General features: G+C 38.4%; 2 protein-coding genes across 3 annotated transcripts in view; one reads left to right on the forward strand and one right to left on the reverse strand.

Moving 5' to 3' along the window:
• The window catches only part of PACC1 (proton activated chloride channel 1), a 44,967-nt gene extending 37,758 nt beyond the window's left edge, over positions 1-7,209 (forward strand). Inside the window, exon 8 of one of the 2 annotated variants that reach the window (XM_032626751.1) lies at positions 1,360-7,209. In XM_032626751.1, coding sequence (XP_032482642.1) covers positions 1,360-1,521 — 162 coding nt within the window. In that variant the 3' untranslated portion in view covers positions 1,522-7,209. The remainder of the gene's footprint in view (positions 1-1,359) is intronic. The other variant, XM_032626758.1, reaches the window with a different exon arrangement.
• PPP2R5A (protein phosphatase 2 regulatory subunit B'alpha) overlaps positions 4,198-15,752 on the reverse strand; it is a 94,271-nt gene continuing 82,716 nt past the window's right edge. Inside the window, exons 7-13 of the mRNA XM_032626736.1 lie at positions 15,117-15,225; positions 14,030-14,083; positions 8,862-8,912; positions 8,454-8,573; positions 8,238-8,365; positions 7,209-7,310; positions 4,198-5,407 (exon numbers count right to left, since the gene is read on the reverse strand). Of these exons, the coding sequence (XP_032482627.1) occupies positions 5,275-5,407; positions 7,209-7,310; positions 8,238-8,365; positions 8,454-8,573; positions 8,862-8,912; positions 14,030-14,083; positions 15,117-15,225 (697 nt within the window). The 3' untranslated portion in view covers positions 4,198-5,274. The remainder of the gene's footprint in view (positions 5,408-7,208; positions 7,311-8,237; positions 8,366-8,453; positions 8,574-8,861; positions 8,913-14,029; positions 14,084-15,116; positions 15,226-15,752) is intronic.

A 15,752-nucleotide genomic window follows, 5' to 3' on the forward strand; every position in this document is an offset into this window, starting at 1 on the left:
ATCTAGATTACTGCTGTTGGAAGCCATTCTTCTTTATTGGTTCTCTGTAGGATGAGAGTCATTTTTGATTTGTCGTAAATCAGAGCAGAAAGGTACTAATCAGAAATTAAGAGAGCATCAATTAATGCCAGATCCCAGACTCACCATCTCAGAAGGGGAGGGGTGATGGGACGGCTTTGCCAAAAGAACATTCGTGAGACGCCATTTACCAGAGCCAGTCCCAGATCTGATACTGTTTGTTGTTTAGATCATCACAATGTGTCCTGATGTGCTCGTGGGTTGGGGGAAGACATTTCAAACCTGAGGCTCAAACAGGCAGGGTCTTTGTGCTGTGGATGTGCCCCATGATCCCATCACCGCTGTTAGTCGTGGCCTGGCTGGGCCGTGTACGCGTAGGCATGTGCAGACTCCCTGAATCAAGACTCCACGTGGAAGAATGAGCGCCTTCAGCTCCACACGTAAAATGTGTGATCCAACGTTTTTTAACCTACTGTGTTCAGTATGAAGTCCTATAATGGGCCAAGTAAAGCCCTGAGCTCGAGGCCGACTGACTTGCATCGTCCCTCAGCTTCACAACTGTCCTAAATGGTGGTGGTGGTGTAACCTTCATAAGTGAGCCTGAGGTCACCCTGCTGAACTGGGTCTTAAAGAAGTGCTGTGTGTTTATCAAGCGGGGAACTCAGACAAGCCATGACCTCGGCCTGAAGGAGTTGCACAGTCAGTGAGAGAACAATCTGGGCTGTAAAGGAAGTAATTCCAGACAGTAAGGACCTGCCAGAGGGGTTTGTGGGATAAATCTCTCTGCTCAAGTCGAGAGGGTTTTGGCTCAGTGGTCAGAGGAAGCTGTGAGGGGCCTGGAAGGATTAGTAACTCGAGGTGGGAGAAAAGCGTCCCGGGCAGGGCAAATTGGAGGGGCCCATCTGCAGGCAGGAGTCCTTGAGGTGAGTGGAGGACAGGCAGTCGCTGGACTGGATGGGAGGGGAGGTGAGAGTCACTGTGAGATGGGAAGCAAACAGGAACTGACTGTACAGATGGGGTGTATAGTTGGGAGAAGATTTGTCTCAAAGCGAGGTCAGTCACATTGTGGGTTAAGCCAGAAATTGAAAGCTCAGGACTGAGTACCTTATTTGTGCAGAGCTTTTTGAAAAATTTTTTTTTCTTTCAGGATCAATTTATTATGGGGAGGGATTAGTATTTTTCTCCTCAAACTGAGCTATGGACAAAGTATGGAGTTATGGCAGTTTTAGAAACCAGTTGTTTTTCTTGTTGCCTCAATAATTGGAGGGGCTCTTTGACAGTAACACTGAAAATCAAAAATGGAAGCCAACAGAGAAACATGTGTTTGTTTCTGTTTTGCAGATAATCACTGCCAATCCTTGGAACACGATCGCTCTTCTCTGTGGGGCCTTCTTGGCATTATTTAAAGCTGCAGAATTTGCCAAACTGAGTGTGAAGTGGATGATCAAAATTAGGAAGAGGTACCTTAAAAAAAGAGGTCAGGTAACGAACCACATAAGCTGAAGTCGCTTGCGTTGTTCGTAGGACTGCCCGAGTTCATGGAAGTTCTCATCACTTCTGCTTTGGTAAACCTAGCTGCCAGCAATCCTGTCCTCACTTGAAGAAACGGGCCTTGCTGGGGGCCTGCCTGTCACACTGCAGCTTCTAACTGGTCCTCAGAGAGACTGTCTAGAGCCCAATGGAACAGATCCAATGGATGACCTTAACCATTATTTAAATATTTAAATTATTAATGAACATTTTTTGACATATGACATGAATAGGGTGTGTGGAAGATGGAATTAGATATAATCCAGTTTCCTGAAGGTTTCTGGAAGCTGCCTTCCTTCTCGGTTTGGTGTATAGTTAAGGTCTAACAGGATGATTAGGGCTCTGACCTTAGGTTCTTTCTCTTGAGATTTTTTTAAATGGACAGGAGAGTGTGATTTTCTTCTCCCCCACCAGTGACTTCTTTGGGTGTGGAGGTCGTGCTGTGGAACCGGTGTACCGTGTGTGAGAAATGCAAAACCCCTCACGTCTCTGGTGCCATCTGCCAGCCCCTGACACGCTCTCTTGTTTAATATTAAATGAGACTTTTTTTTAAAGCTACTAGAAGAACTAGTAATTAGATCTCTTGTGGACTGACTAGCCACCTACCTGTCTGGCTAGAATGTTGGTTGATGCAGGTATGAGTTTGGACTGATTAACATACAAAAACACTAGGACATGTGTACATAGTAGGTGCCTACTCAGTGTATTTTGATGATTTCATTAATAGGTGAATAAAAGTTAGGTTAATACAAAAGGAATCAGTGTGCCAGTATGCATATCTGCTAAATCAATAGGCACCAGTACGCTTTCATTCCGTGACCTCCAAATAAAAGGGAGTGTGAGCCTGGACTTCCAAGATGGACGGGTCTGGACTCCCGAGGTACATCATGACCACGTCCAGGGAAGGGCAAGGTGGGCAGGCGACAGATGGCAGGTGGTCAGGAAGTGACAATAAAGCCCCATGAGTAAGCTGTGTTAGCTCTTCCTGTCCTACAAACCCCCCACCCATCTGAGAAAGGGGCCCTCAGTATGACCCTCAGAGCTTTCAGCTCAACCTGTGACAGAGATGAGTAACCTCTGGGTATTTTTCACATGGTAGCCATTGGCTGATTTAAGGTTATGAAGATTATTTCCAGAGTTTTAAATTATTTACATGCCCTTTGCCTCCAAAGAGGACTTGGTAGCATTTCTTCAATTTTGTAACCCGGTTTTAGATAATTCAAAGAGAACAACTCAAGTGTATGAGTGGGGCAATTTTAATCTCATATCTAGTTAGCAGCAAGAAACTGTGGTTTTTGGTTGAATTATTAAAAGTGAACTTGTGTAAGGAAATATTCCCTGCTATTTTTCTATGGCACAGAAGCAGGCACAAGCTTTAGCCTAGGTCCTGTCTCTATAAAATCTTATTGTAAGGCAAATACAAAGCCAGGCATTAAAGCTTACGTTAACAGCACTGAAAAACAGGTATGTGTATTTTTAAATTCTCTCTAAAGATGACACACCACTTTAATATTAAATAGCTAACAAAATGTGCTCCAATGAACATATTAAAACTGTACTTCCTATACTGTAGAAAGTTGAGAGACCTCTTGAACGTGCTTTCGAGTAAGTAGCTAATTAATTAGGAAGTGGGCATTTCTAGCTCTCTCTTCCACAACAGCTATTAGCTGCAGCCTGCCAGTATCTGCTCTGGCTGCTCTTCAGTGAAAGAAGTGTATGCCTAGACCATCCACAAAATAGACATTTAGACCCAACTGTCTCTTCTGGGGAGGCTGGGGCCTGCCTTTTGCTGTGTTCTGTAGCAGGGTCACCCTTTCCTCCTCCGTGTGCTGCCCCGAGTTGTCAGTAATCCCGGCCGGCCTTAGGTGAGTGTACAGCATCTGGCAAGAGCACTGGGCCCGGACGGCTGAGGTGGCGGCCATTTGAGAGCATCGTAAGATAGGAGCCACGTCCCGAAAGGAAGAGGAGTTTCTCCTGGTCTCACGGCGAGCAGAACGAGGTGCTTTCACAGTGACCTAGGAATAGTGTGCTAGAGTTGTTTTTCATGGATGTGAAAGAGTAGAAGCAGACACCAGTAGTTGAAAACTTTGTAACAATCTCCCTGCCCCCATAAAAAACAGTGCTATTATTACTTATTATAGATTCTGAGATTTATCCTCCTAGGTCTATTTCATTTTATTATTTTATTTTGGCGGCAGCGCACGGCATGTGGATCTTAGTTCCCTGACCAGGGATCGAACCCGGGCCCTTGGCAGTGAAAGCATGGAGTCCTAACCACTGGACCACCAGGGAAAGCCCATGGGTCTATTTCAGTTAAAACTATGTACATATGTACACACATTTAAGGTAAGTTAAACCCATCCTCCAAACATAAAGGGACATGAAGGAAGATGGAAGGATATCCTAGAACTTAGAATTTTATGTGAAAATTCTATACAACAGATATACTTCGGTAAATGGCTAGAACACTCGACTCTGGCACACAGTCTTCCTATTCTTTAACTGGTGTACAACCTGCAATTTGCCTTAAAATTTTCTCTATATACACGTACGTATGTATGTACGTACGTATGTATATATGTATGAATGAAGGGGGGCAGGCTTCTTCCGAGCGCCTAACCTTAGTGCTGAAAAAAAGCAAAGTCGACGTAAGGCAAAATACAAACATGGATTTATTAAATGCTGCTCAATCCCCAATAAAGATCTTTCATTACAAAACAGTTTTCCACACAACTGCAAGTTAAGAGATTGGAATGGTACTCTGATAACAAAATGTGAGAAAATACTCGACCAAGTAGAAACATAAACGACTTCTCTATAGTCAGCTTTTTCAGAACCCTACAGAGGAAGCCTGCTGCATTTCCTTTACACAAAGCCAGGCAGTGACAATGAGCGCTCTGCATCAGCACACCGTGGGACTCAAAGCCTCCATCCCTGCATCAGGAGGTACTGGAGAAGGGCAGGTTGTGAGGACTGGAAAGGCCCTGCCTTCAGCCTTGGGGAGGAAGAGGAGGAATGAACTGAGAGGCAGGCTGTGTTCACGGCGCTGCCCCCACTAATCTGTGCTCAGCGCTCTGGGGAGCTGCAGATGAAGGGCGATGTCCATAAGGATCGATCTGAAGAATTTGGTTTACGTTCCCAGCTTTTATTTATAATTATTTGTGCTTTAGAAAGCCTGGAAATTTAAGGTTTTGCTCAAATTCCAGAGTACAGTGATACCTCTGTGAAGGAAGGCTTAGGGCAAGTAATTCCCTCCGTCATATTTCTGGGAGAGATGAAGGGAAGGATAAGAATTACACCTTAGTTTTACTTTAGGAAAGTCTTTGTCCTGGGATGTAACTAAGGTCTGCAGCAATGTGAAAGCACGTTATCAAAGGGAAAAATACACAGAGCATACTCTACTGTATCTATGTGCAACACAACCCAGACAGAATTCAAGTCATGATTCTTACCACTCCCGTAATGATTTCACTCGTATCACAGATGATAAAGCTCATTCATTTCTGTGAAACTTCAGAAGAGGGACACAAATCAATGATTAGACAAAGGTTACAATGTACTATGGCCATGATATAGCACAGAGCTATGTTCAGTCCATATATTTTTTTCCATTTACAGTTGCCAGAAAAAAAATTGGCCTTTTAATTATACTGATGAGGTTTCATAATTTTTACATATTTCAGAAAAGTGTACAAAACCACCTATCCAACGGAGGTGAAGGCTTTTTTATTCATCAGTTGTATTGCTGAGAATACTGTGCATGTTGTAAGCACTGTTCTGCTTTTCTAGAGCTTTCTTCAGCTTTAGCTCCTCCAATTTTTTCCATAATTCTTCACGTTCCAATTCCTTCTTTTTCTCCCTGTAAATCAAGACTTTTGCAGTTAGAAACTTTTATTTCAGAGCTTGAAGAAACATGCTGTTTGGCAGTTGGCTGGAGAACAGGCTGTCCACTCACATTTCACTTAAATCCCTCTACTAAAGCATTTGAGACTTTATATTACCTAGAGCACCGCGTCACTCATCTTCATCTCCTGAGTGTAATACCATGTCCGTGTGGCTCCTGTACCGACTGAAAGCTATCGTTCGCCTTCCCTCCCTGCATTTTATCACCACCACCACCACGACTGTGGCATCATCTGTGCTTTATGGTTGGCAAAGTACTTAGTCACCCCTTGCAGTAAACCCCTTGCAGTGGGGTCTTGCCGACAGACTGAAGGGCTGGCCACGAGTCAGTCAGCCTGGAGCCGTTTCCAGGTGGAAGCCATATCCTTTTGGCTCCACGTCGCTAGCTGCCAACCAGTCTGTGTCTTACTATGTCTTGTCTCCTGCATGTCAGAAGGAGACTTTAAAGTTTGAATAACCTCTCTAAAAAAGCAAAACTCAAAATATGCTGCTTCAACTACTTAATTTCAGTTCTAAAGAGAACATTTCTGAATAACTTGGACTAAACTATTCTGAAGGGCTATATGAACATGTGAAAAAACCATGGGCTTACCGTTCTGCAGCTACATATGTTTTAAGGGGACAAAAGTGCTGATTTACGCAGCCAGTAAGATATAATGATCGCTCTTGGTTATGTGAAATATGCATTTTTCAAATATAAGTTTCATATGATCCTAGTCATTTTTTCTTCTTCACATTGCTTCCTGGGACTCAAACTATGTACCCAATTTCTATTCCTGCCTGAAAGGTGCTATTTAAAAGAAATAATGCATTGAGTTAGTTATTGATGGACTAGGATGGCCTTGAAGAAGAGAGATCCTTTCTCTACTTGCCACCAGAAAACCAGGACTAGGAACTTACAGTCAAAATAGATCAGCTTTCCCAAACAGAATAGTTAATACACTTACTAGAAATAAATGGGCTCAGGTACAGCAGTTATTGAAACTGAAATAAATATATGAGGAGGAAGTGATTTTTAGATTATTTTGTAGTAATTTATGAAATTTTCAAAAAGAGGTAATCACTAAGCCAAGTTCCTAAATGCTAGTGTGTGCGACCATTTATCCACTAAAGTACATACTGCAAGGAACCAAGTAATAGTATCAGCCACAGAAATATCCTTATGTGAGCTTCCCCTTCCCAAAAGGGAACTGTACTGACTTTAAAATACCACTTTGTTAAAATGTGAAGCTTAAGAACTATCAAGTTATTGTGCAGGGAACAGACGAAGAATAAGCTCACTATGGAAGCCCATGTGGACAAAAGCAGTTCTCCTAACTGTGAAAATAATTACGTAAAATAGTATTTAAAATCCAGCATAAACTCTATTTCACAATGCAGATGTTATCATACTGATAAAGTCTAAGGCTCAGAATGAGATAAAGAGAATTTATGATCCACATTAAAATCATAATCTAACCATTAGGAGTTTACCTGGAAATGACTTTAAAGTACTTATTAGAGACATTCAAATTGAAATGCTAAATGTAATTGGCTTTTTTCTTTTTTGAATTTTATTTATTTTATACAGCAGGTTCTTATTAATTATCTGTTTTATACATGTTAGTGTATATGTGTTAATCCCAATCTCTCAATTCATCCTACTGCAGCAATTGGCTTCTTAAACATGATTTTAACTTAGAATACCTTATTGGACTGAATCACATTCAACTAATCTAAAATGTACAGATCAGTCTATAAATAAAAATGTCAAATACCTTTGTCTTTCAGCTTTGTATGAACTAGTAAGATCATCGAAAAGCTTGCCGTTCATCTCCATGAGGGTTTTCAGCACATTGTACACCAGTGCTACAATGGTCCTAAAATGAAAACAAGCCAGTGCTGGGTTACTGATGCTACTAACAGATGGGAAATGTAACACTATCCCCTCTGAAATGGGTTAGATGCTAGCTGACTCAGTCAATCCATCTTAGAGCTGACAAACTGAAGTTCAAGAAGTTTAGTAATTTGCTCAAGGTCACACAGCCAGTGGTAGTAGAGATGGTCGGTCTGATTCCAAAACTCCTTCCATGATACAGTCCTTCCCACTGTATCATGCTTAGATTAAACCCTAAAAATGTTATGGTCAGCTTCCTGTCTGCTCTAGAGTCTACTATCACAAACCCCGAGTAACAGCATTAAAAGAAATTTGAAAAAGATCCAATTACCGTAACTTGTAAGAAGAAAAGTAAAACACAGGATAAGGGTGTTACAGAGTTTAGAATGTATACAATCTAAACATCACTGATGCGACCTTGAGCACTGAAGCTTCCCCCTGGGCTAGGCCAGCTATGGGGGTGAGACTGGATACTGGCAGCACACAGTCGCCTGTGCATCCTCTGCAGATGCTGGGTTGGTCTCCCCAGCAGGGTTTAACCACACACTGGTACAGAATGTCACACCAGACAGTCCCTAGATTTGCAATTCTAAGTTGAAATTAAGAACATACAGGAGTTCAGGGTTTCTGAGCAAGAGCCACCCATTCTCCTTGCTTGGCCCTGCAATAAACCTTTCTCTGCTCAAAAACAACAACAACAACAAAAAACAAACAACAAAAAAACCCAGAACATACACACATACAACTTCATAAAACTCAGTGCAGAATAGAATAAAACTATGTGACGTTAACCTTGGGATCAATTCCAAATCTGTACAGGTTTCATAAGTATGAGTTATGAGATCAAATGACAAAGAGGTCAAAAAAACAAAAACACAAAAATAACACAATCAACATAAAAGACACTTACGGATTCCAGTGTTCTTTGGAGATTTTGTACAAACTGCCAAACATAATTGGCAGAATTTTATCAATATTCTCCTCAATCAAACTAAGAATATATTCATTGTTCCAGAAGTACAGCGCCCTTTCTGCAACCTAAAAAAAGACATTTAGAAATGTCAAAACTAAAAGAGAAAAGAAGTAATAGTATAAAGTAAAAACGGCTTCACTGAAAACATCATACCTGAAAATGAGAACTGGATACACACTTGGATATCTGCTTAAAAAGGGGCTCTTCAATTTTTTTGAATTGTGTTGGTTCAATGACATCTAAGATTTCTTCAATTTCTCCTAAAAACATCACCTAGGTTAAAAAAATTTTCTTTTAAGAAACATGACAAATTACATGATGTTAATATAGAAAACACAAATGAGAAGGTTAACCTACAAATTAAACAGTGGATGAAAAAACTCTTGGGAGTATACGCAGTTTACTATGATGTACAGATATTCTACCAAGTCTCTCTAATCCCCACAGAACATCTCCCGCTTGGTAGCAGTGATGATACACCCAGCCCAAAGAAGCATGGTTTATAGCCCTGAGATTGAGAAGTTCTAATAAAATGCACTGTTTTTGTTGAATGAAATGCACCTCTTTCTGACTGCATGTTTTTGGCCAAAATTTCAACAATCCTCTGATCACCTGCAAAAAAGGGAAAAGTTTATTTAGCATGAATTAAGCAAAGAAGCTGGTTAATCTCAGGAAATTTTAAATAATTGTGATAATATCAATATTCATTCTGAAGGAGAACAACAGCATTCAATAACTACGTATAGCCCCTTACTCTGCTCAGCTTTAGACTTCTACCAATTCAACAGATACTTATTGAGCGCCTTTGTACCAGATACTGTTCTAGGTGCCAGGGACACACTGATGAATAAGACAGAAGGAGGTCCCTGATTTTCATGAAGCAGGAAGACCAACATAAGTTAGCAATTAAACTTATAAATAAAATAATTTTAATAGTAGTAAGTGCTACTTTCTACTAAGAAAATAAAGTATGAGATAATGACTTGGTGGGGTGAGGAAGGGAAGTTATTTTAAGGAGAAATTAAGGAACAGATAATTCCTGTTATTTAAACCATTATGAAGCACCCAAAAAAGCCAGAAAGCTTCCCAATTTATTTCATGGCTGGCACAGTCTTGATAACCCAAATACAACAAAACAAGCGATTGTGAATTTAAGTAAACATAGTTGCAAAAATCTGTATTAAACCGAATGTAACAGTATATTAACAGAATGCTGCTACCTACCCAATAACTTATTCCAGAAATTCCAGGATGGTTCAACTCATTATAGTTATAGGTTAAAAGGGGGGAAAAAAAACTGTATGATCATCTCAAAAGATTTTGAACAGTTATTTGATTTTTTGATTGATTATATATTCTGATAACAATTTAGTAAGATAGAACTAAGAATTTATCAGAAACCATCAGCAATCAACTATATAATGGTCTCTTGGAAATTGGCAGTAAAACCATTTGGGCCTGGTGCTTTTGTGGAAATAAATCTCTGACAGCCTTTTAAGTAAATTTAGTTATTGGTCTTGTCTAGTAATGAACACTCATCCAAATTAAAACTGGGGAAGAACACTGTTCTGGAGCCAATCCAGTAAGATAAGAATCTGATGAATAATGTTGAAAAGGGATATCAGAATTATACTTATTTGTCTAAGTGTATGATAATTATATACCGCTTAAATATTAAAAGATGAAAAATTACTAGAATGAGTAGGAAAATTCAATATGTGGTCAGATAAAAGATAAGTACGTAAAAATCAATAGCTTTTAAAACAAAGTATCAGTTACAATAATCAGAGAAAAATAATTAGAACAATAAGGTAGCATGGAAACTGACAGAGAAGATAAACGACACAGGAATATCTAGACAGACTCAAGTATATATGAGGTTTTAATATATGACAAAGGTGGCATTTCAGTTCCTGGGAAACAGCTGAATTAGTCAATTAATTGGTGGTACTTGAACTGGTGGCTCACCAGTTAGAAAAAAAATGTAGCTCCTTTGGTAGGCAGACTCCTGAAATGATCTATGATCCTTCCTTCCTGAATTCACACTCTGGTGTAGCTGAGCCCTTCCCCGAAGTGTGGACTGGCCTGCTGACTTGCCTCTAACCAACAGAACGTGGCAAAAGGGACAGAATGTCACTTACATGAGAAATTTACAAAAGATTGTGACTTCCGTTTTATGAGCAGACTCTCTAGGGCCTTCTTGTCTTGCAAGCTTTGATAAAGCAAGCTGCTATGTTGGAAAGGCCCAAGTACCAAGGAATTGAGGGTGGCTGCTGGGCAACAGCATCTGAGAACCAAATGCTAACAACAGTCACGTGAACTCAGAAGCAGATCCTTCCTCATCTGAGACTTTATATGCAACCCTATACCTGGCCAACACCTTGACTGCAGCCTTGTGAGAAAACCTGAGGCAGAGGACACAGCTAAGTCATGCCTGGATTCCTGATTCACAGAAACTATGCAATAATAAATGTTTGTTGTTTTAAGCCACGAAATTTTGTGATAATTTGTTATGCAGCAATAGAAAACGAAAACAATTCCTTACCCGTGTCACACAAAAATTTCAATTTCAAATGATGGAGTGGGTTGAATGGTGGCCCCCAAACAGATATGTTCATGTCCTAATCTCTGAAATCTATGAATGTGACTTATTTGGAAAATGGGTCTGTACAGATATAATTAAGGATCTCAAGATGAAAGCATCCTGGGTTATCTGGGTGGGCCCTAAATCCAATGACAAGTATCCTTGTAAGAGATAACACAGAGGAGAGACCGAAGAAGAGGCAGCAATGTGATATTGGAGCGATGCAGCCACAAGCCAAGAACACCTGGAGACACCAGAAACTGGAAGAGGCAAGGAACGGAATCTCCCCTAGAGCATCTGGAGGGAGTGCAGCCCTGCCGACACCTTGATTTTGGACTTCTGGCCTTCAGAACTGTGAGAGAATAAATTTCTGTTATTTTAAGCCACCAAGGTTGTGGTAATTCGTCATGGCAGCCCTAGGAAACTATTATAGATGGAATAAAGTTTTTACACGTAAAAACTAAATCCATAAAATAACTAGAATATGATACTAGAGAGTATTTTTATAATCTCAAAGGGTAGAAGGATTTTACTTAGCATGACATCAAGGCCAGAAGCCATAATGATGAATAGATTCCACTACATAAAAAATTTTTAGTTCTTTAAAAAGACAGATATTAAAAACAGTATATTCAAAGTTAAAAGGAAAACTCCAAATGGGTAAAAAAATTTGCAAAATATAATAGGCAAAGGCTTAAAAGTAGGCAAAGGACACAGAAATATAAATGACTAATAACCATATAAAAGGATGGCTGTAATAATTTTTAAAAGCCAATTAAAATATTTCATACCTATTAGACTAGCAAAAATTTAAAACAATATTCAGCACTGGCTGATAAGGGAAAATAGGTACCTTCCCACACTGTACTCTTTGACCCAGCAATATGGTTTTAATTTCAGTAATTTGGTTTTATATTTTTTTGAATTTTTAATTTTATTTTATTTTTATACAGCAGGTTCTTATTAGTTATCCATTTTATACATATTAGTGTATACATGTCAATCCCAATCTCCCAAGTCATCCCACCCCCACCACCCCTACCACTTTCCCCCCTTAGTAATTTAAAAAAATTTTACATACAGTAAAATTTTTTCTTTTTTTGGTGTACAGTTCTCAGGGTTTTTTATACACACATAGATTTTTTTTTTTTTGGTAACCAACGTTACAGACAGGACACAGAATAATTCCAATACCCTAAAACATCCCCACACCCAGCAACATGCTTCTAACAATGAAAACTCCAATAACTCAAGTGTCCATGAATTGGGGATTGATTAAATATGTTATGATAATCTATATAATGGAATTTGATGTGACCAGTGAAAAAATGAAGCAGATTAATACGGAAAGATATCCACATTATATTGACAAGTGAAAACACCTAGTCAGCACTGTCCCATTGTTTATACATAAATATAGGTACAGAAAAAAATTTATAGAAATATATTCACCAATTTATATGGTTATCTTTAGGGGATCCGATTTTAAGGAACTTCCTCCACATTATGCTTTATGATTTTGTCTTGTGTGAACCAAATTAACACACTACTTTCATAAGTGGAAGTAACAATAAAGTCATTTCCATTTTGGAAAATAAAATAATTTCAATAGAAGATCTAGGGACATAAAGAATGTAATAAACTACCTAAAGCTCTGACTTATTTACAATTTGTAGGAAGCTTTGATATGAATGCCAGGCTCCTAGAAAATGAGTATTAGGGCTCAAACCCAAGTACTATGGCCTTAATTTTGGTGCTAGAATGGCCTATAGTAGAAATTACAAGATCTCTGTATCTACAGATCTTTATGAATTGAAAAATATTTTCCTTTGTCAACTTGAACATTTTACCTCCTCATGGTGCTCCTATTTCTATTAACCCAACTCATCTAAGCCAAATGTCCGGCCCTCATCTCTCTCCCTAACCTTTTACTCTATGAAAAGAAATCAGCTGTCTCCCCGATCCACTCCATATTAACTTAACTATATTTATATCTGTTTATTATTCACCAAGCATGAACCATGTTATGGGTTTTCTTTGTCTCAATTCTAATGAGAGTTATCATGGATTTGCATTAAGTTTTACTTCACTTTAGAGGTTTATGTGATTTCATGTAAATACTGGGCTTCTAATTCTCCTATTTGTCTTTAAAAACTGTTTTTAGCTGTTTCCAGAAAGAACTGCAAGCCTAAAAAGTCTAAAACTCTTAAACATCAGGGAGTGGAAAAATATCTTTCGTTCCTTTACACAGACAAAGCTCAAGTCAAAGGGAGAACACTAAGTACATAATTTTTTTCAAGTGCCCCTAGCCTCAGAAAACTCTAATATAAAGAAAATCATATAATTTAAATCCTTCAAACCCCTTGCTATTCTTTAAGAACTGTTAGTTTAAATATTTAGGATACCTAGAAAACACTCTCTTACTTAGGATACCTAGAAAACACTCTCTCAAAATACTTACTTCACCAAGGCTAAAATGTTGTTTTCTATGTTTTTATCCTTTTCTGTTTTTCCCTGAACTTATCTTTTGTTTTTCTTAAATCTTCAATTTTCATGATAACATTTTTATTCCTGAATCTTTGTATTATAGACAATTAGTAAGCAGCAGAATTCAAAGACTGAATTGCTATGTTGAATCATAAAGTAAACAATCTTTAATTCCTAGATTACATCTTAATCACCAAAGGCAAGGAAATGTTTTCAATCCCTATTATGTGGTTTACCGTTAATAAGAGGGGAAATCCTATTTCTAAAGAAAACACAAAACTCAAGGGAATAGTTTTGGGACCCTTACAGTATGTTTTAATTTCAAAAGGTGAATGAAGATTAAAAAGACTATCACTGAAGGTACCATGTATATAAAATTTCACTGTAGTCATTTGATCCTGTCCTCACATATCTTAACTACTATATATTAACTTTTAATCTACATTTAAGTTATTCAAGACATATATTATAACTCATGAGAGCTCCCCATCCCAATCTTGTTCTCTGAATACAGATTAACCTCACTTTCCTTCTTCTAAATGATTTTAGTTTAAAATATATTACTACTACTGTTTGGTACTCTATAAGGGAATAAAGAAAGCTAAAATAAAATGCTACAATGTAGACCAAAAACATAAAAATTAAGTAAAACACTTACAGGTTCTGTTAGTGTTGTATCTTTCTCCAGGAACTGTACAACACAGTAGGCTAGCTAAAATACAAGGGACAGTTTATAAATATTACTGAATGAAATAACATTTAGTAATGCAGGATTTTTATATTTAGCTAACAAAACTACCTCATTTTGACAAACTTTATTGCAATATATAAAAATGAATATACTCATAATTGTGCAAGTAACTTCTACTTCAAAAAAGATGTCCTTGGGCTTCCCTGGTGGCGCAGTAGTTGAGAGTCCGCCTGCCGATGCAGGGGACGCGGGTTCGTGCCCCGGTCTGGGAAGATCCCACATGCTGCGGAGCGGCTGGGCCCGTGAGCCATGGCCTCTGAGCCTGCGCGTCCGGAGCCTGTGCTCCGCAACGGGAGAGGCCACAGCACTGAGAGGCCCGTGTACCGCAAAAAAAAAGAAAAAAAAAAAAGATGTCCTTTTTTCAGTAGTAACTTCTGAATATTAAGTTAACTGAAATATTAAAGAAAATGTAGTTGGACATATCAATCTTTCGATATCATTTAGGTGGCAGACCAGTTCTTTGGGGAATTAAAAGCACTGCCTTTGTCTTACAAATCAGAAGTGTAACTATAGCACACTAAATTAATAGATACTTACACAGATAAATAAAGTTGACTGAAATAAGACTAGAGCTAACATTTTAGTTTTTCAGCATGTTTCTAACATGTACGCCTATGCCGATATGATATTATTCTTTGAGTATTAATAGAGGAAACTAAAACCATTCTCTAACTAGGTCATTGAGGCTAGATGGAACATTCTGCAGATATGTGGGATTTATCAAAGTCACACAGTGAGTTAGGTCAGGGCCTGGACCAGAACAGAACTTGATCTTTCCTATATCTATACTTACAGTTCATTCAGCTTATTTAAGAACACTAAATATCATAATGCTTTAAAAATTATGATATAGTAAAAATTTGCTTTGGGCAACTTACAAACGCAAATTGCTTAAATATACTTAAAATTGCCACCTCAATACTTCTCAGTTTCTCTGCCTTTATATCAGTCTTTGAAACAACATTCATTTCACCTGAAATCTCCTGCAACTTACCTGAGCATGAAACAAAGCTAATCCTTTTGCAGTATGCATAGGAATAAGAACCTTCATTAGAAATTGTTTATGTTCTGCTTTCAGTGGCAATGCAAAGCCATTGATAATACTGGAGGGAAAAAAAGGCAGGGGAAGGGTTACGTAGTTACTACTTTATTTCTAAAAGTTATTACATCCCCAAGTACCTAGGAACTGCTCTGCTTCAGTCCTGGTGTTGAATGACTTACTCATCTGCAAACTACGTTAGACTATCACTATGAAGTCTGCTCCTTTAAGTCATTCAGTGATCCCAAAAGAAAACGAGGACTGCCAATTTAATGTCCCAGTAAGAAACTTTTTGTTTTCTATAAAGCCTATCACTTATTCATGCCTTTATTTTTCTTCTCTAAAGCACCGGAGAGTCAATATCACAATATTGTTAGAATTTTCAATATATTCTAAAGTAAATGGGTAGTTTCTCTTACTTTATTGAAAGATCTGAAATTAAGAAGTAGTTCTCTCCATAATCATTCTCTAAGTATTAACAGAGGAGACAAAAACCATTCTCTAAACATAAATAGAGGGTCTAAACTTCTCTCATGTTAATACTGCTATGTGGTGAATAAGGAAGGCAAAAATGTTCATATAAACTAAAAT

This window comes from Phocoena sinus, chromosome 1 (assembly GCF_008692025.1).
Source record: "Phocoena sinus isolate mPhoSin1 chromosome 1, mPhoSin1.pri, whole genome shotgun sequence".
Taxonomy (NCBI): Eukaryota; Metazoa; Chordata; class Mammalia; order Artiodactyla; family Phocoenidae; genus Phocoena; species Phocoena sinus.